Source organism: Emydura macquarii, unplaced genomic scaffold (assembly GCF_026122565.2).
Source record: "Emydura macquarii macquarii isolate MOO-44397 ecotype Brisbane River unplaced genomic scaffold, CSIRO-AGI_Emac_v2 contig_1363, whole genome shotgun sequence".
Taxonomy (NCBI): domain Eukaryota; kingdom Metazoa; phylum Chordata; order Testudines; family Chelidae; genus Emydura; species Emydura macquarii.
The window spans coordinates 10810961-10837248 of NW_027131500.1; the positions used below are offsets into that span (position 1 = coordinate 10810961).

General features: G+C 41.6%; 1 protein-coding gene across 2 annotated transcripts; it reads left to right on the plus strand.

The window, feature by feature from the left end:
• HPF1 (histone PARylation factor 1) lies at window positions 1-24300 on the plus strand. 2 transcript variants are annotated; one of them, XM_067551739.1, is made up of 8 exons: window positions 1-124; window positions 10571-10730; window positions 11609-11795; window positions 12298-12396; window positions 17293-17443; window positions 20530-20617; window positions 21318-21490; window positions 23398-24300. In XM_067551739.1, the coding sequence occupies exons 1-8, from the start codon at window positions 122-124 to the stop codon at window positions 23527-23529; spliced, it is 993 nt and encodes a 330-aa protein (XP_067407840.1). In that variant the 5' UTR covers window positions 1-121; the 3' UTR covers window positions 23530-24300. The 2 variants fall into 2 exon arrangements, with proteins under 2 accessions (XP_067407840.1, XP_067407839.1); XM_067551738.1 differs by lacking the exon at window positions 1-124 and adding an exon at window positions 9643-9764.
• Window positions 24301-26288: the final 1988 nt, after the last annotated feature.

Here is a 26288-nt window from a genome sequence, read left to right on the forward strand (position 1 = left end):
AAATAAGGAAAAGAGGAGGCTAACTTGGCCCCACCTCTATTTCTAATAGGGGGAAAAGCTGTTCTTCTGTGACTGCTGAGTAAGGAGAGCTTTTTGTTTAGGAGCCTGTTTGTGCAGCAAAATGGTGAGAGCTTTTACTTGGAGCTTGTTTGTGCCCTTGTGATGGGGAGGTTTCATTTAGAGTTTATGCTCTAGAAAGGGAAAGAACTTTTTTGGCTCTGTTTTGGGAGTGGGCTGCTTGTACAGGGGGTGAGTTTCCATCCTGTGACAGGAGTGAAGGTATAAAACGTTATTTTCCTGTTTCTGGGAAAGCAGCACCTAAAAAGCCACAAAGAGATGTTTGGTTATTTTCAGTTCAGATGTTGGGGCTTTAATATTCTATGGCAGCTGGGAATGATAACTGATTGCTTATCTGAGAGAGGAGTGATATTTGGGGACGAGAAAGAAGTGAGGCAAAACCAGGAGGAAAGTGGGTCTGGCTTATATAACCAAAAAGCAGAGACAGTTTGGTTATATGTCTCCGTGTTCCCCAACCAGACAAAGCATAAGTGTCTGATAAATGGGTTCTGGCTTTGATCCATCTCAAGTAAGAATATCTTGTTTTGAGCTTAGATGCTTAGGGTGTCCCCCCACTGGAAAAACTCTGCCCTCTAATTCTCCATTGGTACAGCTCAGGTGTTTTTATCCCCACTTGATTGCCTATCTCCGCTCAGAGTAGTTAGTTGACAAACTGGTAAAAATACCTAAGACTGTCTGAACTACAGCTTCCACTGGGTCCCACAATGTGCATCTATATTAGTAGATTGTAATCTCTTTAGGCAATAATTATCACGTGTGTTTGTACAATACCTAGCAAAATAGGGCCCAACCTGGCCTTCAGAAGCTACTGCAATATAAATGCTGATGATTTATTGTTGTTGGTATTTCAGAAACTGCTAGCGGTGGTGCAAATGCACAGTTGCTGACACCCACTACTATCTGGAAAAGCTCATGTATTGTTTTACCATCATGTCATGCACACCTGCTCAGAGTCTGTGCCTTGTCTATGCTAGCATTTACAATGTGCTACCACTGGGGCAGCTATACCATTGCTAGCAATAGCTGCAAAACAGTTACTAAGTACTTATAAATCCCACTGACTCCCATGAGCTGTGGATGCCCAGCACTTCTGAAAAAAGTCATATTGGCATAGACAGCATAGCTTATTTAATAAAAGCTTTCCCTCTCTTACTATATTACTACTACTACTTTGTCTTGAAGTAATACAAGTAAGAGGGAAACATTTGTTTTGAGAATTGCAAAGTTTTTTAAACAAATGTTGAAGAGGGCAAGCAATCTGTGTGTTTAACATATCTCTTTTTAGATCTGTCTGTGTAGGAAAATTGTGTATCAGGGAAGTTATACCAGGGACAAATTTTGACCCTCCAAGTACAGCAGACGTGTCCTTACTTCCAACTTCTAAGGGTGTGACTTTCAAAAAATGCCCACTGATTTCACTGGGATCAGAGTTAAGGCAATATGAGTGTGTTTCTTACTCTGCTGGAAACAACTTAGGGTGGAATTTTCCAAACATGGTTTCCATCACATCTTTACATATGAACAAAGGTGAAAAGTGAAGATTACACTTTAGTGCTGCTGAGAATTATTCAAAATCAATTTTAGCATTGCTTTTCCTTGTTACTTTAAATTCACTTTGCATTCATTGGGGCAGATAAGAAATGTTGGAAGGAATGTGATTTTTATGGAGGCTGCTAAACATAATTGGATTGCTTGCACTAAACTATAAAGCAAATCTGTTGGGATTTAGGGAGCCTTTCATACAATAAGTATGGCAACAATTATTACTGAGTGACTTATCTAAAATTGTAGACTTGCTGAATATTGGGAAGCTTATTTAAATATAGAAGTGGATTTACTAAACTCTTGAATTAGTACAGGGCCAAAAGAAAAATTCTCTGGAGCAGTGGATGGTTCAGGGGATTGGTAATGGGGTTAGGACCAATTCCTGCTTCATTTAGTCAGCTGAATAGACCAGTGGAACATGATAGAATTACCCGACTGATTAAAATGAGTGGAATTAGATGCATATAATCTTTGACCTTAATGTCACTGGCTCAATCCAGTCCAGGCTGGAAATGACCACCATGACCCTTCAATGGATGTTGGGTGGTCTGTGTGAAACAAATCAGCACTTTCAATCCAGTTCCTAGTGTCCATTACAAAACATACCAATCCACTAACTTTCACCCTAACTGGGAGTGCCTGCAGAGAGTCCAATGATCTAGTGTGCACAGAAATTGAATTATCCCATCACTCTATAGGTGGTCCCTCCAGAACAGGGTTGAAACATGGGTATAAAAATAGGAGGAAGCATGAGAGTTGCTGCACCTGTTTTATGTAGAGGATTTTAGTCCCTAAAGCTGTGAATCTGGTGCCAACAGTGCTGGTTTTTGAGGTGAAAGTACTATCAAGTGTCTGTCAGACAGCCTATATTTCAATCCATAAAGTTACTAGACCAACCCATTAATGGTAAAAATATTATAGTCAGACAAATTTCTATATAAGGTGTAGTCAATATTTTTGGTTTTATCACTTGCTTCCTTGACTTGCACCTATGGCTGGGTTCTGGTCTATGCATGGAACCACAGAGGCTATATTTCAGTGTGTGGACACACACAAAGTGCTTTGTCTAGTTTTTAAAACCTCTTGTGATTTCCTTGGGAGACTATTTAACAATCTAAGATCTCACTGTTAGTCGTTTTCTCTTACTACTTTTCTCTTCATCACTCCTTTCTAGTTACAACCATTTGTACTCTTTCTTCTGCAAATACTTGTACCTCCTGCATGGAGGGAAGAGTGTAGGTTGGGAAGAGGCTAAGGATGAAGAAAGAGGTACAACACACAAATGAGCAAAGAGGTTTTTTTATTCATGAACTGTTATCTTGTGCCAAGCTGCCAGGCACAGAGAGTGATAATTTATCCCGTTAGAAATAAAGATGGATGAGACTTGCATGTAATTTTGCAGGTTTTACTTCTCTGACAAGGAGAGGGCAGAGTGAATGCAGCCTCTGTCTCCATGCAAAAAAAATCTAGCTACATAAGATAAAGCTGTCTCTCAGCAGCAGAATATTACACACTGACCTTGATATCCTTTATGTGAGAGCTAGACACAAGGCTCAAATAGTCGTGACTAGTGCCTTTAGTGTATTGTATATAAGCCTGCTTTTTAGTAACATTAGTCATATGCATGATGATGTGGTGTGTATTAGCCATATAGGTATTGATACCATTTGTAAACCATCTCCCCCAATAGCGAATGGTAAATGGCTTCACTTAATGGCGATTCTCCAGAGCCTCAGAAGTCAAAGACCCTTTAACCAGGGTCATGAATTTAGAAGAACGAAGTAGTTGTAGGAGTAGGCTGTTCAGACACTCCTCTTTAGCATGATCAAAATAGTATGTTTCTCTATTTGGATCAAAGCAGAGGCAAGACTTTGGTTTGGGAGTGACTTGTATGTAAATGTCTTTCGACCAACTTAAAATGAGAATCTTCTAAATGCTAAAATAAAAGGACTTCCACCCACATTTTCCAATATGATGTGGCTTTGCTCCAGTACTTGGATTTTAAATGAAAGAATAGACATTCTGGATTAGAATGCTGGGCCTACTGGAAATATACAAGTAATGCAAAACTGTGAGTTAACTGCTTTTGAGAAATACACTCTGTGCAGACTAGTATTTACAGAAGTTGCCGACATAGATGCTAAATTTATACCAACTAGTTAGTATACATAACCCATAGCAAAGTGGAACCTTCACCATAAAAGATAAACCTATTTCTTCTCATCCCCTTTGAATTCTTCTATTTAAAATAAGGCAATCTGAAATGTCTTAGGTTTTTGAAAGGGAGATGTCTTGCAGTATCCTGATGAGTCATCTTTTAGGATGACTTGATTTTCCCCCACTCTGCACTTGCTTTCTTTATTCAGTTGGAGTTATACAATCTGCCTCAGAACTGCAGAAGAAGCTGGGCAGAGTTCCAGAATGATACGTCAGTGTGAGGAGCAATGATGGGGTGACTCAGCAGAAGCATTGTCTTTGCAGTTTCACTGCAGTGCTGTTCACTCACGATCTTCCTGGAGACCAGTCTAGTCTCTGACAAGTGTCTCCACGTCCCTCGCTTATTCTTACCTTGATATCGGTCAAGGGCAGTGGAAGGGAGAGGAAGACTTCCATTGAAACTGAAAATATGAAATTGCCCTGCAAAGATAAAAATCCTTTCAGTAAATAACAGTCTTAGTGACAGAGTTTGCCTACTTTGTACAGTGTTTGATTATCAGGCAGGTCTTTATTAAACACAATATTATATTTCAAGACCTCTTATTTCATTTTGTGTGTATGTGTGCATACATAATCCTGACAGTACAATGAGAACTTAATGGAACAAATTGTATTTAAAAAAAAAAAATCTCAATAGCATTAGCTCTTCTAGTGGCACTTCTTAAAATCTAAGCATACAATGAGGAAATAATAGATTAAATTGTCTATTTTGTTTTAAAGGCAATAGGAAACCTACTGAATGATTTGAATGGAAACCCACCTGCCCAGCTAAACACCTGTCAAAATACCTTTTCTGTATTCAGTTACTAATCTTTTTAATTTGCTAATCTCTTATAAGAATTGAAATGGCTCCCTCTTATGGCAAAAGAGAAGCAGTTGAGGCACTTCATATTTCTTTGAACAGGTGCAAATCTGGTCCAGATTTGAATCTGAGATTTCACCCCTTCCAAGGTTCAAGGGTTTGGAAGGCTTTGGTGCTGGCAATAGTAGAAGGACAGGTCACGCTCCCTATACCCATATGCAGAGGGAAATCTTCCTGTTTTGGTTCTGTCCCTCCCTATGTGGAATGGGGAGGTTGTACCCCTCTGTGGCACTGTCCCCCCAGAGATTTCAGTGAGCCTGTATGTTGGGGAAAAAGAGGGATAGAGAATATGCATAATGATACCAAAACACTTTTGGTAAATCCACCCAAAAAGTAATGAAGCCCAGGTTCTACTACCTCTTACAGAGTGCCCATTTCACACTGGGGAGCCCTCTTTCAAATCTGTGTCCCTGGGACAGCCACCAATATAGAACTTCCTGGCAATATAACTTGTCAAGTTGTGATGCCAGGGAGCCACATGATTGGGTGCTTGTTCCAAGGTTGGGCAAACTCATGCTTCATGGCAGAAGAGTTCAGAGGAAATTTGGTGGGGGGGAACCTGTGGAGGTGGATGATCCAAATCAAAGATGGCTGGCAGATACTCAATTCAGATAAGAGTTCGGATTATAACCCCCTACCCGCATCACTCCAGAACTACCAAATTCAGTAACAGCCATAGGCAAAGGTCTGATTCAGGCCCTTCTCAACTCTTGAAAGGTTTCTCCAGACCACCTGCTCTAATATTCTTCAGGGAAAGGGTGAATTGTAGCATAGAATTAGGTGTTAACTCGCATCCAAAATTATCAAACCACAATGCTGTGTAACATGCAAATTCTCCTGGGGTTTTTTCCTCAGCACTTATCACTGATCTCAGCCAAGATGCTACAATGAAAAGGAAATAATTTCTAGTTAAAAATTTTAAAAAGTAAGAATGACTGTTCAAAGTAGCCTTTATGAAATTTTGTTTTAGTATATTTAGTATTTATTTTAGTATGTTCACATTTCCTGTGAATGTGAATTGTCCCTCACTGTGATCTCTTATTGTAATGATACTTCATAGCAAAAGTTCCAGAGTGGCAAGGCAAGAGTAGGATTGAGTACAGAGGCTTTCAATATTGCTACAAGATCAATTATCTTGCCAATAATTGCTTCTGAATCACTATGAATAAAAAATGGGAATTTCATTCTCTTAAGTCTTGCTATATCATCCGACTATTGAGGATGGCAATTCCTTAGTAGATTATGAATTATTCTTTTTTAACTGTACTTAAGAAATATAAAGTGTTTTAGTGATTTAGCCTCATTAACAAGATGTAATCATTAGATTTTTATCATGGATTCATCTTTACAAATCTCTCCTCAGCGAGTCTGATCACATTGTTATTTTTCCCTGAACTCATCAATATTAAATTCTATATTCTTATTAGAAACTTGGACTCTAGAGATCAGAGCATTTTGGTTGGAATTAGTGCCACGTGTGTTCATCTAACACTTGTTACTAACTTCTGCTGCCAAAGAAACAAGCAGCTTTCCAGAGATACTAGATGATCATTCTGTACACCCCATTCTATCTATTTTAGGTGCTTTTGGAACTTTCTACCATAGTCCTCTCATAGTCTTTAATGTATTTATCCTGGCCTTGCTCCTGTAAGTTTGGAAAGGTACTACTATCTCCAGTTGACAAATGAGGAGCTGTGGTACAGAGACCCTAAGTGACTCATCAAAGGTTACTGGTCATACAAGCAGCTTTTGGCAGAGCAGGGAAATGAATCTGGATCTCCCAAGTTCTAGACTAGTGCCCAAAGTCTAGACTTTGCCTGGTTTTTGTCACATACTCTCTCTCATTCTGTTGTCATATACTGTTTGGAAAACATAATGCAAAGGAATTGTACTCTTCCCCTTTTTTCCTCATAAGAAGGCAGTGTGGTAGAGTGGACAGGGGCCCGGCCTTGGAGTCAGGAGATAAGGATTCTGTTCCTGGCTCAGCCACTGACCTACTGTGTATCCTCAGGCAATTCACTTCACTTTTCCATGCCTTCACTTCTCCATCTAGAAAATGGGGATAATGACTCGTTTTGGAAAGCATTTTGAGACTTGTATGGCATGTTTCACCTGTAAGTGCTATCCATATACAAATAAAAAGCATTTACTTCTTGTATAACAACCATAACAAGAACAGAGCAAATAGCTAAAAGAAGAGGGCTTTTGTGAAGACCAAAACTTTGAATTTCCGGACATCTGTGGAACTAAAATCTTACCTTCTAATATGGTAGGAACATGTGTTCAAAAATGTATAGGCCAGATTCTGGGCCATGCCTGAGCTATCCACAGCACAACTCGGAAAGGTAGGCACAAAAGTGGCACATTTTCCTAAAACTGGCTATGCAGAATTAGAGGAGGTTCAGAGAAGTGCAGTGAGCACATCTGAATGACAAGATTGGGATTATTTACATTAGAAAGTTGACTAAGAGAGGAGATGATAAAAGTGTATAAAACCGGTCTTGTAACATACGAACAAAGGGGGGGGGGGTGAATTTAAATTAATGGGTGGCAAATTCAAAACTGGTGAAATGTTTTCAAACATAATTAGGCTTTGGAACTCCTAGAATCCTAGAAGTGTGGAGCTAGAAGGAACCTTGAGAGGTCATCAAGTCTGTACTCAGGACCAAGTAAATCCAGACCATACCTGACAGATGTTTTGTTCAACCTATTCTTAAAAACCTTCAATGATGGGACTCCACAAATGCCTTTGGAAATCTGTTCCATAACTTGACTACCCGTCTAGGTATCTTTTTTTCCCCTAATATCTAACCTGAATCTCCTTTGCTGCAGATTAAGACAATTACTACTTGTCCTATGTTCAGTGGACATGAACTACTAATCATAGTCCTCTTTATAACAGCCCTTTAACATATTTGAAGAATAGCAGGTCACTCCTCTGTCTCTTCTAAAGACTAAATGTGTTCAGGTTTTTTTAAAAACCTTTTTCAATTACTTTTGTTGCTCTCTCCTGTACTTTCTCCAGTTTGGCCATGTATATTTTTCTGAAGTGTCATCTGCAGAATTGGACACCGTACTCTAGCTGAGGCCTCACCAGTGTTGAGTTCAGTGAAACCATTATCTCCCACATCTTGCATACAACACTCCTGTAAATATTCCCCCGAATGTTACTCTTTGTAACTGCATCACATTGACTCATTCAATGTGTGAACTACTATAACCTCCAAATCCTTTTCAGCAGTAAAACTACCTATCCATTTTTTGTAACTGTGCCTTTTGATTTTTTTTTTCAGTGAAGTACTTTGCACTTTTCTTTATTGAATTTCATCAATTGTTGAACTCAGACCAATTCTCCAATTTGTCATGGTCACTTGGAATTCTAATCTTGTCCTCCAAAGTGCTTGCAACCCTCCCAGTTCAGTGCCATCCACAAACTTTATGAACATACTCTCTACTCCATTTTATTGACTAGTACTGGACCCACAACTGACCCCTGCAAGACTCCACTAGATTTTTTTTTGTTTGTTTGACAGCAAACCATTAACTCTCTGAATATAGGTCTTTCAACCAATAGTACATCCACCTTGTAGTAACTTCATCTAGACCATATTTCCCTACTTTGTTTATGCCATGTGGGACTGTCAAAATGCTTACTAAAATCAAGATATCATATCTACTACTTTCCTTTCCCTCCCATTTACTGGGCAAGTAACCTTGTCAAAGAAAAAAATTAAGCTGATGTTGAATTATTTATTCTCGACAAATCCATGTTGGCTATTCCTTAACCCTATTATCTTCTAGGTGCTTACAAATTATTAATAATTTGTTCGTGTCTTTTCAGGTACTGAAGTTAGGCTATGTGCTCTAAAATTCCCTGGGCCCTCTTTCTTCCCCTTTTTTAAGATGGGTACTATGTTTGCAGTAGGCTGACCACCTTCTCAAAAGGCAACAGCAGGACACAAGTCCTGCTCCCCTCCATTGCCCTGCCGTCTGCTCCTCCTCTAGCCAGGGCAGAAGCCAGAGCTGGCAGGCTACAGTAAGAGCCACCCAGAGGGCCTGGGCCACTATGGAGAGTCCTGGAGTAGGACAGGTGGAACTCCTCACAGTGGCTTAGGCTCCAAGGGCAGCTATTACGGTAGCCCAGCTCTGGCTTCTGCCCCACCCAGGGTCAGGGACTCAGGGGAGAGGAGGATGAGGGGTGAGAGCTCATGGCTAGTGGGGGCTAAAGTGGCTTAGTGCCCATCCTCCCAGTGGGAAGAGGCTGGTGCCTTGCCAAGGCTTGGAATGGTGTCATAGGGAATCCAGGAGAAATACTGTCCTGGAGTCATTCAGTCTTGGACTGGGAATTGAAATGTACATTTTGAGACTGTCCTGCCCAGTTCGGGACATGGGGTCACCCTCCTTTACACCCTTCTCCTGTCCTCGAAGTCCTCGCCTGTCCTCCCTGAGTTCTCAAAGATAATGGCTCTTGAGTGCTGAGACTATTTCGGCTAGTTCCCTAAGTCCTCGAGCCTGAACATCATCAGGTCCCACAAGCTGAATGCACCTCCGTTAACTCCCTACTCTGGAACCTGTTCTTTCTCTACCTGGTGTTCACTAGGCCCCCCTGTAACCCACCGTTATTACTGCAGGGAAGACTGAAGTAGCAGCTGTGTCTGGCCCCTCCATCCCCCAGCTGGCCTCAGGAAAGAGCCAGGCGCTGACGAACCGAGCAGGGCTCAGCTGGGCGGGGGCTGGACGGTTTAGAGGGTATCAAGGCGCCTCCACCCACGTTACTGAGAGAAGCGGAAGCGCGCGACGCCCCGCGCCAGCAGCTGCCACACACACAAACGCCCGCCTGCCCGCCCGAGTGACTGACAGCGAACGCGAGGGGCGGGCGCTGAATGAGCGGCGGCGGCGGCCGCGCGCCCCGTCGCGGTGACGTTACCGGGTCATGACCTCGGAGCGGAAGTATGTGGCGGGGGCGGGCGGGAAGCCAGCCGGGGATGCTGCCGCCGCCGGCAGAAACATGACAGGAGGCGGGAAGCGGAGACCCCGCGCGGGCGAAGCGGGCCCAGCGCAGGTAGCGGCCGGGGGCGGCTCCACGGGAGGGAGGGAGGAGCCGCCCGCGGGCGCTGCCATCAGGCTGAGGCGGGGCTGGGGTGGGTCCGCGCTGTGGGGAGGCGGTTGGTGTCACGGGCCGGGCTCGCGCTGGCCCCTTTTCTCCCAGCCGCCCGGCGGGCGCGAGGCGGGAGGGAGGCAGCCGGGCCGTAGACGGGGGCTCCTCGGTCTGCGCCATGGCGCTGTCAATCCTCCGACGAGCCGGGCCGGCCTGGGTCACGCCGGTGTGAGGCCGGTGCCTTGTCACGGAGCGGGCGGGCGGGCGGCGGGGGAGAGCGCGCTGAGCTAATCCGCGAGGCCTGTCTTGCAGGCGGTGGTCTGCGCCTAACCCCGCACCCGCCGCCTGCCGGGCCTCTTCAGTGCGGGCTGAGCGGTGCGCCTGCTGTGTCCGGCGCTGCTCCCCGCGCCGGGCGCGCTGGGGGTGGGAAGCGGAGGTTACAGAGGTGGGACGAGGAGTCCCCGGAGTTCTGTTCAGACCCTTTTTCCCTATTTCTGCTGCTCATCTGGAGCCTTTCCCCTCAGTGTGACCTTGCAGCCCTCTGTATGCAGCTGGAAACCTGCACCCAACTGAGGCAGTTTTCATAAAACCTGTCAAATTCAGCATATGAAAGTCCTAACCTGTGCATGAAACTCCTTTTAATCGCTAAAGATGTACTCTCCAAATTAGAGGGACCTAAACCCTTGTTGGTCCAATACAACAAAGAGTTCTGTTAACTCATTCAGCTGAGTTAATGTGAAAATGTGCATTTCATTGCTGTTTACTTGCAGTGTGAAAAAACGAAAGAAGTCAAAAAGAGAAGGTCCAACCAGGTAGATGTTCCTGATCACCTGCGTCAAGAAATAGAAAGCTGCTATCGGCTCAAGATGCCTGAAGATTTTTATCAATTCTGGAAGTTCTGTGAGGTGCTGAAGCCTGACAAACCAAGTGGTGAGTTCTAAAAAATGGATTTTTGCCTCCTACATGCTTAATTTGAGATTTTCCAAAGTAATCTGAAGTCGGCTTTTAGTGGCAAAGGCAAATGGAAAGCTTTTAGAATGATTTTCCAGTTTAAGGACCAGGTGGTGTTACTGACTCTTGTACACTTTTTGTTCAGCCTAAATTTGTATCCTAGAGATGTTTTATAATCTGTTTAAAACTGCTTGAGATTCGTCTCTCTGTCTGCTTCAATTTGCTGATTAAGAGACTGACCTATTTGAGAGTGAAGAAGTTAAGATTAAATCAGGAACACTCTTAATAATCAGACCTGGAAAAAAATGAGTAAATTTTTTAAATATTGTTTAGTATTTACTTGTTAGCTTTCAGACATGCAGCCTTTTCATAAATATTTTTTCAGGTAGGATGGAGATGTTTGGGACATGGGGAGAAATGTATGATCATAAAATAGACTGAACTGTTTCTAGATGTTATGGTCTAGAAACAATATCTTAAATAAATCTGTAGAGATTCTTAGAGGTGAATAAAAACAGGTTATTTTTGCAAAAGAAAAACGTATCAGGGCAACATATCTTTGTGGAAGGAAAGTTTTATTTGAATCTGAGCACTAAAAGCTTTAAGTACACAGGTTAGAGTATCTCACATGAGGTAGAGTAAACATGAGTTTTGGGTCTGATTGCTTGGCTTTCTTAGACTTATGTGATACCTAAGCAAAGTGAGTTTGAAAGGTATTACATGCAATAGTGGGGGGTAGCTTCAGTTTTGTTCATGTCAACTTTCCATTTAAAGATGGAACTGCCTTAAGGCTGAGATCCTACTTGCTTCCTGCCTGCACAAGAAAATATCAGACAGTTGATGATTTTGTTTTGCAGAAGCACTCCTATCGAGTATTGGACTTCAGCTGGTTGGACCCTATGATATTCTTACCGGAAAACATAAAAAAGCAAAATCAGCTGATCTGAACTTTAACCTTCACTGGAGGTTTTTTTATGACCCTCCTGAATTTCAGACTATAATTGCTGGGGATAGCAAAACTCAGTATCACATGGGATATTTCAGGTATTTTATTTTATGTATACTCCTAAATAAATACACGTTGTCTTTTCTCCATTTCCATGGGGGGGGGGGGGGGGGGTGTATAAGAACTCTGCACCCTTGTCAAATGATGGAACCTCTACTTATTACTTCCTTCTACCAGACAGAACACTTGAGGAGGAATGTAGGCTTGGCCCCAGAGCACCAGAGACCCATAGTATGCCACTGGTTGGATCATTAGATTCCCCAGTTTGGACCAGGTACTGATGGAACACTGATCCATGCCCCCTGTCATTCTGAGAGCAGATGGTTGGAGACTGAACTAACCGGTGGGGTTTTCTAGAATGGGCATGTGTATGGAATGGAAGTAGGGGGAGAGGGGTTCACATCATTATTGCCTATGCTTTAACTGTCCAGTGATAAATTTAGGACTTCAGGCTTCAGTGCTCCATTCAGCATCTCTTGTGCATGCTAACTTCACTTTAAACGGAGAACCCTACTGTCTGTATACACTTTTGTTTTATAGGGATGTGCCAGATGAACTTCCAGTGTGGGTTGGTACAAATGAAGCAAAGAAAAGCTGTGTAATCTCTCAAGTTGGTGACAATGTATTTGCTGCAGTCAAGTAAGGTTTACAACTTCTTATTCCTAATTAAATGCAATTCGTTTTCCTCTAAGCTACAATAAAGTACTAATGTGAGATACCTTAATTAGTTGTTTAATATCTCTCTTACTGTGTCAGATCACTTCTTCCCCTTCCAATGTTTGAGATGGAAAGGGCCAGTAGCCTAATTTTCTGTTTTTGAAGATTGGAGAGTTGTGGCAGCTGACACTATTCTACAGTCACTCTCTCTTAAAGTCTTTATAGGTTGTTGACTTTGATACTAGAGAAACATCTACAAAAAGGCATACCTTTCATAAGATTACTAGACCCATGGGTAAATTGGCTGACCAGCCTTGAATTTTAGTACAACCACAAAGCAGCCAGGGTTGCTTTTCTTTGTAAAATCCAGTGTGTGTTTCTGTAGAAATAGTGCATTTCAAGAGAGAATGGTAGAGGCATTAACAGAAGCCATGGTTTAAAGAAGATCATAGTTAGAACGTTTGCAAGTTGCATTTTAAAATGAACTTTGAAGGGTGATGAAACACAATGGTGAAAGGTATTTATATGCAGAACATTTTACTAAACCAAGCATCCTCTACCGTCTGTAAAAGTCACTTGTATGTTGGCAGGGATACTTGTCATTCTAAAATATAACAAACAAACTGTCAGTACTCAGCTGGGACAGGATAACTTTCTTTTGCAATTCATAGGAGTCCTACAAGGTTTGACTTGCTCGAGCATAAAATCCAGAAGATGTAACTGTAGATTCTTTGATCTTTCTGAAATAGAAGTTAGGTAAAATTACCACTTTTATAGGGAGTGGTGCACGTGAGCAAGAAGTATGGGTGTGTACTGAAAGGACACTGTTTCTCAGATTCCTAAACAGAATACTTCGTTTATGCAACAAACATTTGGGCAGGGTCATAGCCAAGTGAAGATGTATTTCATGGTCTTGCAGATGGGTACTTCCTTCCTCCAAAGTGTTGGCAGATTCCCACTCTTGGCTCAGGAGCTTACTTTGCTTCAGAGTTTTGAGCCTTTGAAGTTGTCTTTGGTTTTTTAAATGTACTGTGCTTGGACTATAAATTGCGTAGCCATGGTCCTCTGTTCTTGTATGCTTCAGAAATATACTTATTCTATTTCTAAGTGGTGATAGTGTGTTGACTTTAGCTGTAAACTGTTGCAGTGTGGGTTTGTGTGTGCATTGTCCTGTCTTCGCTTAACTGAATACTTGTTTACTCATGCCCATTAACTTTAAATACTTTATTAATGGAAACATTTATTCCAGATGTTAAACACCATGACTTTTTAAGAATTAGACTGGCTATTAATGACTAACTTTTTTTTAGAGGGCAGATGCTGGCATTAAGAATACACATATGTAAAGCATCCTGTCATCCTGAAAATATATTTTAAATGTTTACAAAAATAGATCTTAAATTTTACCCTGGGGGTGGGGGAAGACCGATATCTACACATTTTTATTTTCTGCAGGATTAAAAATGGTATAACATTGCTTGAAGAAAGCAGGAGACCCTTTCAGCCACCTTTTAATTTTCTCACTGTCAGTCTGTCTTTACTGATACCTATGGCCATGGAATGAGTTAGTAGTAAAGGCTATCAATGTCTTGCATCTCTGAAAAGGAGAGATTCCTTCAGGCTGTTCCAGCTGGAGATGGGTCGCTGGATGGAGTGAGGCATTGCTCTGAAGTGGAACCAGCTTGGCTTGCTGGATCTTGCTCAGAGTCGAACTGCCCTATATGAGGGTTGGGAAGGAATTTTTCCCCATGTCAAATTGACAGTGACCTTGCAGTTGTTTTTTCACCTTCTTCTGCAATATGAAGTGTGGGTCACTTGACAGGATTATCTGTTTGTCTCACTTAACCCGTTCCTTGCCATTGTAGGGACCTCAGGCATTGATGCACCTCAGTCCCTCCTAGTCACTTCCTGTAACACATGATAGTTTAGTCTTCTGTACTGTAATACTTCAGTTCTTGGGTTTATTGTGCTGGGGCGTGGTGGCCTGTTTATATATAGGAAGTCAAACAAGATGATCTGGGGTTTCCTTTGGTATTAAATTCTGATACATAGATTTAAATGAAATGATGTACTTGAAGCAACACATGGGGACAGAGGAAGATAATGGTTAAATTATTTATAGGGAGAGCCACCAGCTATCCCTGTATTTTGTTGTCCAATGCTTTCTGTTCTAGAATAGTCTTGTGACCTTTTGCAGCAGGGCTCTTGTCTCTGGCAGGGGAAAATGTTATGGATAACTGTTCAGATTTGGCTGTCCTAAACTGTTAATCTTCTCCATTTCTGCTATGTCTTGCATTGTTACTGTTTAATTTTTAGCAGCAGATCAAACTCCTGCTAAGACCAAACTCATTTTAAGGAGGGGTGGCTACTTTGGCAGCAGCGTACACTGCATTAGGAACCCTCAAAAGCAGAGACTCAGCCAGCTGCTGCCAGAGCAACTGAATCAGTGGGATGGGGAGAGGTCAGGCTTCTCTGCCTCCATCACATTAGTTGATTGTGTCACCACAATCTCTTCAGAGCTAAATGAGACCTCTGGAATGAGAAATACAAATAGCTGAGAACCAGGAGAGCAAGAGTGCTAGACTCATTTCTGTTACTGGTGTTAATAAGTCTTCACCTGTTGCAACTTTTATTAAATATCAGCACCTTATATCTCACTGAGTTACATATTCTGAGGCTTGAATCCAGTTCTGTACTATGGAAGGCCCAAATTCCATCCATTTAGGAGATTCTTTGAGAGGCAAATACATCTGTCTTTGACCTCGGCTGTGCTTTATTTTCAATGAGGCTACAGATGCAAAAATAACCCACGTGTTTCATTGTCTGCATGCTCCTCCTAATGGCAGATTCACAGAAAATAGCCTGCTCCCACTGTTTGCTAATGAAGTCCCATAATTCAAGCGGTAGAAATATGTGCTGCAGTGCTGAACATCCAAGGTTCAAATCCTAGTGATAATGCACGACGGCAGCATTTTTACAGTTGCACATGACAGAACTTGTATTTCATTTCCTTTTTAAAGGAAGCTACATCCAAAAACTACATTTAAAAAAAGTATTTAGGTTGCAAATTCGAGCACACAGGGGAGGTAATGCCAAAATGAAGGTTGCATCCACAACCTTAATTTGGCTCCTTTGTTTGTGTGCATCATGATGATGATGATGTACTATCTATATTTTTTTCCCCACAAAAGCTCTGCCTTACTCAATGCACAGGATAATTGAAAGTCAGGGAATGATTCGTGGTTATGTACTGAATGAGGCTATTTGTATGTCTTGTGCTTCACTTACTTTAGAAGTTGGAATATGTATAGAGGATGAGGCAAAGAGGGTAGTTTTGGCTGAGCAAAGTGAGAGCTAAATGGCTTCTGGCTGTAGTGTGTTAACTTTTGAATTCCACATCTGATCAATTCTGAAATTTCAGACAATGTTTTAAGGTATCGATGAGCAGAAGCCGACTGACTGACTGGTGAAAAGCAGGAAGCTGAAAGGGGAAATGGGGGACACAGTGCCCTGGCATCTTCAGCAGCTTCAACTTTACAGGCCTCTGTAAAGATCTAGAGATAATGGATGCCATCAAGTGATTCGTTTAACACCTTCCAGCGTAAGAGTACCCCATCTTGGCTTGCCTTTCTTGCCAATGAGTTAAAAACTGTTGACACCCTGAATGACTTGTCCATCGGACAAAGAAAAATAAGCATGGCGATGAGAGGAATGGATGATGCACAAAGAGCCTCTGGCATGGAGGGAGAATGGGGGAGAAGGGACACACAGCCCTAGCATGTGGCAGGGAAGAGAATCGGGGGGGACCCGAGTATGAGGTGAGGGAGGGAATGGGGAACAGAGCCTCTGGCGTGTGGGAAAGGGTGAGGGGGTTGCAGGGAGGCTACACACCTCAGAAGCTTGCATTCCTCAAACTCCCTTCTCCATCCTCCCCATATGCTAATATGCTCAGCCTCTAGAAGCAACAAAATGTACCACCCTCTGGTGGCTAAGGCAGGTGAATGCAATACAGGAAAATTCAGTTCTGTTCCTCCCTGTACCAACAACTTCATATGATGAGCAAGTCACTTAAATAAAAATTTTGGCAGGTGACCCCCGGTTGTGTGTTCCTCATTTTCTGGATAATCAGCTGAGACGCTCAGGGCCTCATTTCAAGAGCACTTACAGCTGTAAGGGATTTCGGTGGGAGCTATAGATACACCATTCCTCTGGCAGTAAGTCAGTGCAGTGTGGAGGAATGAGCACAGGGTTGGGTGCCAGAAGCTTCTAAATTCTAATCCTGTCTGTCAGTGACTCACAGGCAAGTCACTGTCTGTCTGTTTCCCCACGTATAAAGTGGGGGATAAGTCTCCTCACCCAGAAGGAAAGAAAATGTTTGTGAGGCACTCTGAGCCAGCAGTGATACTCATTTTCTCCTTCTCTTTTTTTATGGTGTGTAACTCTGTATTCAGGGCAGGTTTGGATGGTGTGTAGCAAATAAATCATGAAGCCACTCATTGAATGTTTGTAATAAAAAAAAAATCACAGTTGCCTTAGTTCATAAGCTCCTGTGCACCTTATAGGAATAGATCCTGTAGAAATAGTATGTGATCTAGTAACTGAAGACTGAATCATAATACATATGCCCAAGCTGCACAGGCAACTTTAATTCTAGCATTTTCTAACTTTCAAGTGCTTGACTGTAATCTAATAATTTTAACATACTATCTTTTATATGAAATAGTCAGATACATGTATACATACACTTAATCTTTGATTACCAGATTTTTGGTTAAGAGATTGGGGGACTAGATCTTTTTTTAAAAAAGCTTTCTAGATTCTGAAAAAGGTGACCTGCTGTGTAATGAGTTTTTTTTTTTTTTTCCTTTTATGTTTCAGATTGTGTTTGTCAAAAAAGCTTAAGGAAGTGACAGATAAAAAGAGAAGTACTATTTTGAAAGACATAGATGAAAACCTTACAAGAACAGCAAAGGAATTGGGTTATTCACTGGAACAGAAAACCATGAAGATGAAACAAAGAGATAAGAAAGTATGACTCCTCTCCTTTCCCCTCCCCTCCCCTCCCCCCCCCCCCCCCCCCCCCCGACCCACTAGGTAGAAAAGTTACTCATTTTAGCCTTCTGTCGCCTGTTCGGCTAACAGGCTTTGATGCAGTAACCAGAGCACTGACTAAGGGATGATTGTCTGAAGAGTCTCTGCCCTTGTTCTTCCCCTTGTCTCAGGGATGGCGTCTGTTGGATGCAATTTTTCACAGCATGGAATGAGCTCATCCCAGCTCTAATACTACATACAGTGGCTCACTGCTACCAGATTGCCAGGACATTACATAAATGTCCTCTTGTCAACATTATATGATGTCAGATCACCACTATTCTAAAATGGTTGCTTGGTACAACATATGGTCTATCACTTACTTTGGAGGAGACCTTTGGCATGCCTGTATGGCTGGTTTTAGGCAATGTTCAGAGTCCTAATTCAGTGATTTTACATATGCTGCCCATCTAGAATTAGGAACCTTTCCTATGAAACATTATGCCATATAGTGTTGCAGGAAGCCTGTCTGTATTATGGTGGCTACTTACTGCCTCCCAGCACTCCCTTGTGGCCAGGAGTGCTTCTGCAGTGCCCACCCCTGTTTTCTTCTTCAGAGTTCCTTAAATTCTACATGGTCCAAAGGAAGATTAAACTGGATCTCAGGTGGGGAATGTTTTATTCAGTCCTCCAGCATACACTGAGCCTTTAGGCCACAACTCGAGTTCAGTGCCCCTCTCCCCTCAGTTGTGGGGGTTCCCAGCCCACTTTCCTAGAGCTGGGTCATAGTTAAATGTCTCTGCACAGTTCAATGCTGCTTTAGTGAGCTATGGGATTTTAGGTTTCTGTTTTCTGAGCATCTTGCAGCTCACTGCCAGGCCTCTTGGCTCTGACAATCTCAGCTACTTCTCTCAACCACACACAAGCTTCCTGCTGCCTTTTTAAATTGGAATCATCTGATTCCCCTCATATGAGGCTCATTTTGTACTAAGGGCTGGTTTAGCCCTGGGCTTTCCAGCCCAAAGGCAAGCCATTCTATTATATATTCCAACCCCGTCCACCAAACAAAACCCAAACTCAAATGCTGTGTGCAGTCTTCCATTAGCTCAAGGAGTAGTAGTGCTGAGGTCATTCTTCATCTGTCTACTGGATGGCAAGACCTCATCCATCCCAGTAAGCCAGCCATCTGTCCACCATTTTGTTCTTTTAAGAGCTATATCAATGGGAAACATGCCAATTTCTTTTTTGTGAGTACTTGCTGCATATACAGCTTCCAGCACCTCATCTGTAGCTCCTCTGTCAGTGAAGGGAGGATCATATTACAAATAAACTTCCCAACTTTTGCTTCTAAAAATAATTTTACAGGCATTTACTGAAGGTTACACAAAAACTGTGTAGAATTACTAAAGTACAACATAGCAATTTTCTCTGTGTGTGTGTGTGTGTGTGTGTGTGTGTGTGTGTATTCAATAGGCCAATGATAACATGAGAAGAGAACTTCTAAATGGACAGCAATTATCCTCCATTTTGGGGGAAAGGTTAATCTAAATCTGATACATTTTGCAGGTACCACAGATGAGCTAGGTATAATATAAAAGCATGTCTGTTACATGTGTAAATTTGAAGTAGATCATCTAACTTCTTTGTTTCATTTAACACTGGTGGATGGGGTAACACTATAAAGCCACTTGTCAGCAGTCCCTTAGCTTTTAGATAAATATAAATCTTAAATATAAATTCTGACTTTAAAGTCAAATTAAGCTCTATTAGTTAACAATGAAACTTAGATCTCTCCTTATTTGAGAGGCAAACTGCCTTAAGGCACATGCTGTGAGAATACTTGAAAAAGTCAGTTTGACTAAGGATATTTAGGGGCAGAAGTTATGTATGGATTAAACACTCTTGGAAACAAGCTAAAAGTAGCATACCTGATGGGTCAGTTTTTGGACCAAGAGGGTGGTGGTAGTTTGAGGATCCTGCAAGTGAGATTTCAAATTTGCAAAAGACACTAGAAGTGGAGGCAGTCCAAATGAGGAACAATGCACATAGATTTTGATCATTTAGACTGAGTCAGCATGGTACAACAATGCAAATGTAGAATGATGTGAAACAGCTTGGTTTTTGCTTCTAGTCTAATGGAGGAAATATTCTACATTGAGCTAAAGAGCACATGGAAAAGAAAAGACTACAGCGTCAGACATGCATACATGGTGATGGGGTAACTGATATTCATCCACAGCTGCAGTAAAAAGGGGCAAACTGGATAAGTTGTATGTTGGAGAGAACATACTAAACAAGTGGAAGTATTAACTAAAGAACTTGCTTTGCCTTCTGAAATAGCATGAAGTGTACTGGTCTCTCCTTACCCATGATCAGATGTTACTTCCTTACAGCATGGTAGTGAACAAGAATGCCACTGTCTATAGAGTTTAAAGGATGAGGTTTTTAATAGGAATCTTCCAAATTATAGGCTTGATTAAAGTCAGTACTGTTCACTTTCTCTTGACCTATTCCTCCCCAGATACTAAAGGTTCAAGGACTAGGATACACAATCAAGGAACTGGGGAAACAAAATAATTTTGAAATACTGGACAAAACTTTCACAAAGCTTATCAACAGATATGATAGAGCTCCATACAAACAGACATGGTGGACCTGGCGGCTGATTTTCTATTAACAAAACTGAAAATGCCTAAGGGGATAAGAGCCAATAGAAGTGTGGCTTGTTGTATTGCCTGTCAAAAGGAACAAATTGTTGTAGCATGCATTTAGATAACATTGCCTTCCATCAGTGACTATAAGAATCCTCCTTCCCCCACATGCACCAGTCAGAATGTTCCATCACTGTAGAGTTTACAGTTTCTTGGGTAGATGTAAAATGCCGCATGGGTTGTAATTGTTAGATTTGGAGGCAAGAGTAAACACTGTATGCCTTAGTTCCTGGGAAATTTAGGCTCCTAGGTACAAAGTTACAGTTCATTATATTTTGGTTGATCATTGGGGGTGAATCAGGACTAAGGTGTAGGTGTGGCTGGTGGTGTTGTATTCTTACTCTGATGTACCATTTTTCTTTCCTTTATTCAGGTAGTGACTAAGACATTTCATGGAGCTGGTCTGGTTGTGCCTGTAGATAAAAATGATGTTGGGTACAGAGAGCTCCCTGAAACTAATGGTAAATTGTTTTATATTTTTATTTTAAAGTTAAAGCATCTTTGTTCAGATCATTCTTCTGTTTTAGTTAAGTTGCACTCAAATATTTCTGCTGACTGAATGCAGTCTATTTTTTGCATCATACTGTGTAAGAGTATTAAAAATATTGTAGGGGACAGAAAACAGCAGATCTTATTGTCATGTCACTTGAATATGTATTTTTGGTTTGAATCAACATTTTTTTAATTGGATGAAAACCATAGTCCAGTATAATACTGAGAATTCTCCTGAAATAGGCAATTGAGGCTGACTTGCATTATAAATGTATTTGTGGGGAAACAATTTCATTTTCCTCTGATAATACACAAGAGCACGTTTTTAAGTGCCATAAGACTTGATGACCTAAGATTTCACTGAACATTAAGCTGACAGCACTTGTATTCTGAATCTTCAGGAGGAAGCATCTTGCAGTGTTTCTCTAACTTGTGAAAATAACTGAGATACCCCTGTTCCAGAGTCAGTTAGTTAGTTCTCAGCTGCTTCCATCAGACTCCAAAACCACTAACTCTTCTCCTGACCCTGTATTCTAGGATTCATTGTGCTGTATGAGTGAAAAAGATCAAGTGCTTTCTATGGCCGAAGTTGATATCTAATTTGAATGAATATAGGTTCACATTTTAAAAAGTACATTCACACTGATACTAGCTTCTTTATCATTACAGCTAATCTTAAAAGAATTTGTAAGGCCATTGTGGATGCCCCTACTGATGACCAGAGACTGAAAGCCTTTGCACCCATTCAGGAAATGATTACTTTTGTTCAGTTTGCTAATGATGAATGTGATTATGGAATGGGGTATGAACTAGGAATGGACCTTTTTTGTTATGGGTCACATGTAAGTACCAAAACACTCTCAGTTCAGCAAACATGTACACTTAGTCCTGTTTTGGGGTAGAACAGGTCTTAACTTGAGGGGCCTCATTTATTTATGCAAGAATTAAGTTGCTATTATTGGTAGCTATGTTACAGAACAAGGATCTAATAGGGCCCTCATTTGCAATTGCATAATGACTTCTTTATATTCTGAGGCCATCTGCTGTTCAAAGTTGTTTGAAAAGTGCTCTCGCTGTCCAATATCCCTTATTTAGCAAATGTGGTACATAACATTACCAAGTGATATCTTCAACTATATGCAATGGTAATAGCAATTTCGCTGGTGCAAGTTGGGCAACTGCACGTTTTAGTGTCATAGTGCAGCACTTGCACATTACTTACTACATAAACTGAGCAATAGGAAGAAAAACAAATTGCTATTTTATTCATATATTTGTGATTTGTCTATTTCATATCTTTTCATAGCCCTTGGTGGTAAGCGAAAGAAAAAAATGTTAGTTTTCCAGTCTAATGCACTAGTTAACATGTCTTGAAAGACTAGTGCAGTGGTTCCCAACCTGTGGCCCGGGAGCCAGAAGCGGCCGTCGGTGGCTTTCAAAGTGGCCCGCAGCTCCCCTCCTGCTGGCTGCAGAAGGAAGCTGCTGCCTAAAAGACCCGTACAGGCTCCTTGCTGCAACCAAGGGGACGGGAGATCTGTGCTCCCCTCTTCCTGGCTGTTGCAGGGAGCATGGCCAAGTGCTCCACCTGGGACGCTAGGCTCTCTTCTGGAGCCAGAGGGAGGGGAGCACTGATGTCCAGTCTCCCTGGCTGCGGAATGGAGCCACTGCCTAGGGACCCAGGTGGAGCACACAGGGCTATAGGACACATGCGGTTTCCCTGCTGCAGTCAGGGGGATGGGAGATCAGTGAGGATGGAGGCAGCATCCTCGCTGAACTCCTTCTGTCTGGCTGCAGTGGGGGGATGGGGAGAGGGCTTCTGGGAGAGACTGGTGGCCCTTCAGGGTTGTAACCATGATATCTGTGGCCCTTGAGCCAAAAAGGTTGGGAACCACTGGACTAGTGCTATTCTGCTAAAGAATTATCCTAATAGATTCTGTATACACTTAGAACAACGTTATTCCATGTATAACATAATGCATTGCTAGTGAATATCTAAAGTACGTTTAAGAAAGTAAAAATAGTTTAGCGTCGGTCGTCATATAATTTACCTTACTACAACAGCTGCATATCCTTGCTGAGTCAAAGCTTCACTTGTTAGGTGTAAGACATTTAACATAATGTTGACATTAGACATAACAAATAGATTCATTTAACAAAACTATAGTTTGCCAGTGCACCTGTGTTGAATTGCTTTGTCCTTGTCAAAGGGAAACTTCCATTCTTAGTATAGCTGTGACAAAGTAAGTGCTGCCAGGGGCATGCACAGGAAGTTAAATTTCATTGCCTTTGGAGGAGCTTGCTCTCCTAGTCCTGGGACCTGAGGAGCAATGTGCCCATGTTGATTGGGGGGGGTTCCTACCCTCCCCATGCACACCCTGATTGCTAAGTACAACCCAAATACCCCTTTACTAGAGTAAAGTTACAACTGGATGGACAGAAAAAACTATTAATGCATGTGTACAAGTGTGAAAAGCCATAGTGTGGCTTTTGCTGGTTAAATTATCCCCTTATGATTTAAATAAGTGTTGCTTTGAAAGGGGATGGGGGCAGACAGGAGCAACCTTAGCTATAGTTCCTTAGCTTGTATTCAATCCTGCCAGATCAGAGGAAATCTAGATTGTCATATGCCATGAGAAAGTAACCCTTGATAACCCTTGAAAATGATATATTTGGGGTTGTATTCAGTCAGAGATGATTGTCTGCTGTTCTGTCTGCCAAACTGTTCACTCACTTTTCCTCTCATTTGCAGTATTTTCACAAGGTGGTTGGTCAGCTGTTACCTCTTGCATACAACCTATTGAGGAGGAACCTATTTGCTGAGATTGTTGAATCACATTTAGCTAACAGAAATGAAGAGAATGTGGACCAACTAGCAGCATGATCCAAAGAGAAGAGGACTTAAATATAATAAAGTTTCAAGTATTAATGTTACACTTGTTTTTTGGCATTAAACTGATGTAGGGGTTTTTAAATAGTAATATAAAGTAATGTTTGTGTGGTAAATAAAACATTTTTAAATAACAAATTAGAAATGCTGTTTTCTGATTAGATTTTTAAAAAAAAGTAACTATGCAGGGGCTAGAACAGCAGTTCCTAAACTTCACTCAAGCCTGAATCTTGCTTTCAGGAGCGAAAAAGGTACCTGTGTCCAAGCGGATTTCTCTATTAGATGGTGGTATAATGAAAAATCATCCCATGCTATGAAGAGATGTGCATCATGTAGCAAATGTTTTTTACACTTTTCGTTCAGAATATGTTCATCTGGTAACAAATTTTTCTGCTATTCTATAGATAAGGGAGCTGGCTTTGTCTACTTAGTAGTAATGTGTAGCAGTGTCTTGATATCCAAAAAGTAGTTGCTGCTGTAAGTTTGTCTATGTAGGACAATTTGATTCTTCTGTCTGCAAGATTTCAGTATAAATGGACAATAGCAGCACTGGTCATTGCATAGCCATAACCCAGAAAACACACGTATTCTTCTCCTGAAAAGACCAAGACCTTTTCCCTTCTCCCCCACCTTTTGATGTCTTCACATTCCCCAACTGTATCATCTATCCCTGGTCTCATCTGCTTCTCTCCTACTCCTGAGGGAGGTTATTTCCCTATGTAGGCTTAGAGCAGGTACAGCTCTGGATCAAGGGCTGGTGCCTCTGCTGCGGTGTTGCTTGCCAGGGAAGATGCTGAACTCACTTTTGCTCCCCTTGTGAAATTCATTTTAGTGGCATAAGAGTTTACACACGTGTGGAAAAGGTGCAAAATACAATAGCATTGAGTCAAGGAGGTTAATCCAGCACTAGTATCTACAGTTAAACCATCCATTTCAATATAAATCCTGTTAGTGATCATGTAGAACCAACCATTTTAACACTTATTTTACAGTTCTAGGGTCTTTTCCTTTGAATTTTCTGCCTAGTCATTCCTTCTGTGAAATGTGTGGTTCACCCACTCCTTTCTTCCACCTCCCTGTGCCCTCTAACTGAACTTGCACAGTGTGGTTACTACACAGCAAATTGCAAGGTGGCCTTCTTTTCCCAGTTCCTGGGTGCCCCCAGAACCAATCCATCGATTAGCCACTTCTGTGGACCCTTACTTTGTTGACTGACTGTACAGGTGCACAGATGTGATTTGAATTAACTTTCACCTTTAAACTGATGCTTACAGTAGCATTCCACTACTGTGAATAAGCTGAAATCTTTTAAAAACAAACAAATACAAGAATAACTTATTGTTTGGATCTGCAGTATTTGGCAGTGGCAACAGAGAAAGCAGTTTACCAGTAAACTTTATTTCAACCAGTGCCGAACCTACACTACACTTTATTAAAAAAGTAAGAAGCAGTCCCAGTTTTCCAATGACTATTATAAACTGAAGTTGTTAATTCTCCAACTTACAGCTACATAGCTATTTTCGATCACACTTTGACAAAAGTCATATTTCAGACCATTGCAATGCATACCTTGAATCTTTCTCCAGTTTACTATATGTATTTTCCCCAATTTAAAAATCTCACAGGAAACTTGTAGAAATAAGTAAGTCCTGTATCCTCATCAGTGAAGTCTTACTGCATTAATTATAACTGCAGACTATGATGTGTTCTGCAAAAAAATTTTTTGCTTTTACCCTATTTTTGCTTCCTCTTTTAGAACCATTATTAAAGATGTGCATTAATTCATTATGCTGTGCTCTGCTACTACCAGCTTACAGTCTGCATGTTCAGCCATCCCTTATCTAAGATACATTGCTCACTCTGTTCTGGTGACTGAGGGGGTGTCAAACTCATTTGCTAGGGCAGGCCACATTTGAATTAAATGTACTTCAAGTGGGCCATACATACCATAAATCGAAATACTAGGCACTTTTGGAGTGCTGTGTCTCACGCACACAGCGCTCCACGTGCTGCCACCAGAGTACACAGATCTCATGGCCTTATACCTTCTGGTGGCAGTACCCACTGCCGTGAGATCGCGCGGTGTTGTACCCTCTGGTGGCAGCATGTGATGCTGCCAGAGAGTACAACGCTGTGAGATGTCGCGGCAGTGCACACTGCCGCCAGGGGCCAGCCCAAAATGGTTGGTAGGCTGTATCTGGCCTGTGGGCCAGATGTTTGATACCCCTGCTTTACTTTAACTATGGCATTTATCCCACTTCTCTCTGCTTTTATATATATATGCACACACTTACGCACACTCAGAGTTATCTAGTTTCAGTTTTCCCACGTTAGAAAGGTTGCATATCTTTCCTCTGGGCAAGGTAGAAAGAAAAATACTACTAAAATAACTGAGGGAGATTACAAGATATCAGATTGCTTGTGCAATTGGTTACAAATATATTGTTAAGCAACTAACTTTAGGTGTGCAGTAATTGTCACACTGTTAAATTACAGTTAGGGTAAACCTGCTCTCCATGCAGCTTCAGTGTCACACGCAGACGTGATTAAAATAAGTTTGTACTCTTCATTCCTGTGTCTAGCTAATATAGCTGACATGGATCGGCTGTAATTATAAAATGACTTACTATGTTAATGTGCAAGCCAGCAAAAGCAGCTCGACGTTCAGAGTGTAGGATGAGTTTTCTGCACTAGGACATGTAAACTGCTTTTCCTAATACAGTGAGAGAATTTTATATGGAAACCACTAAGAC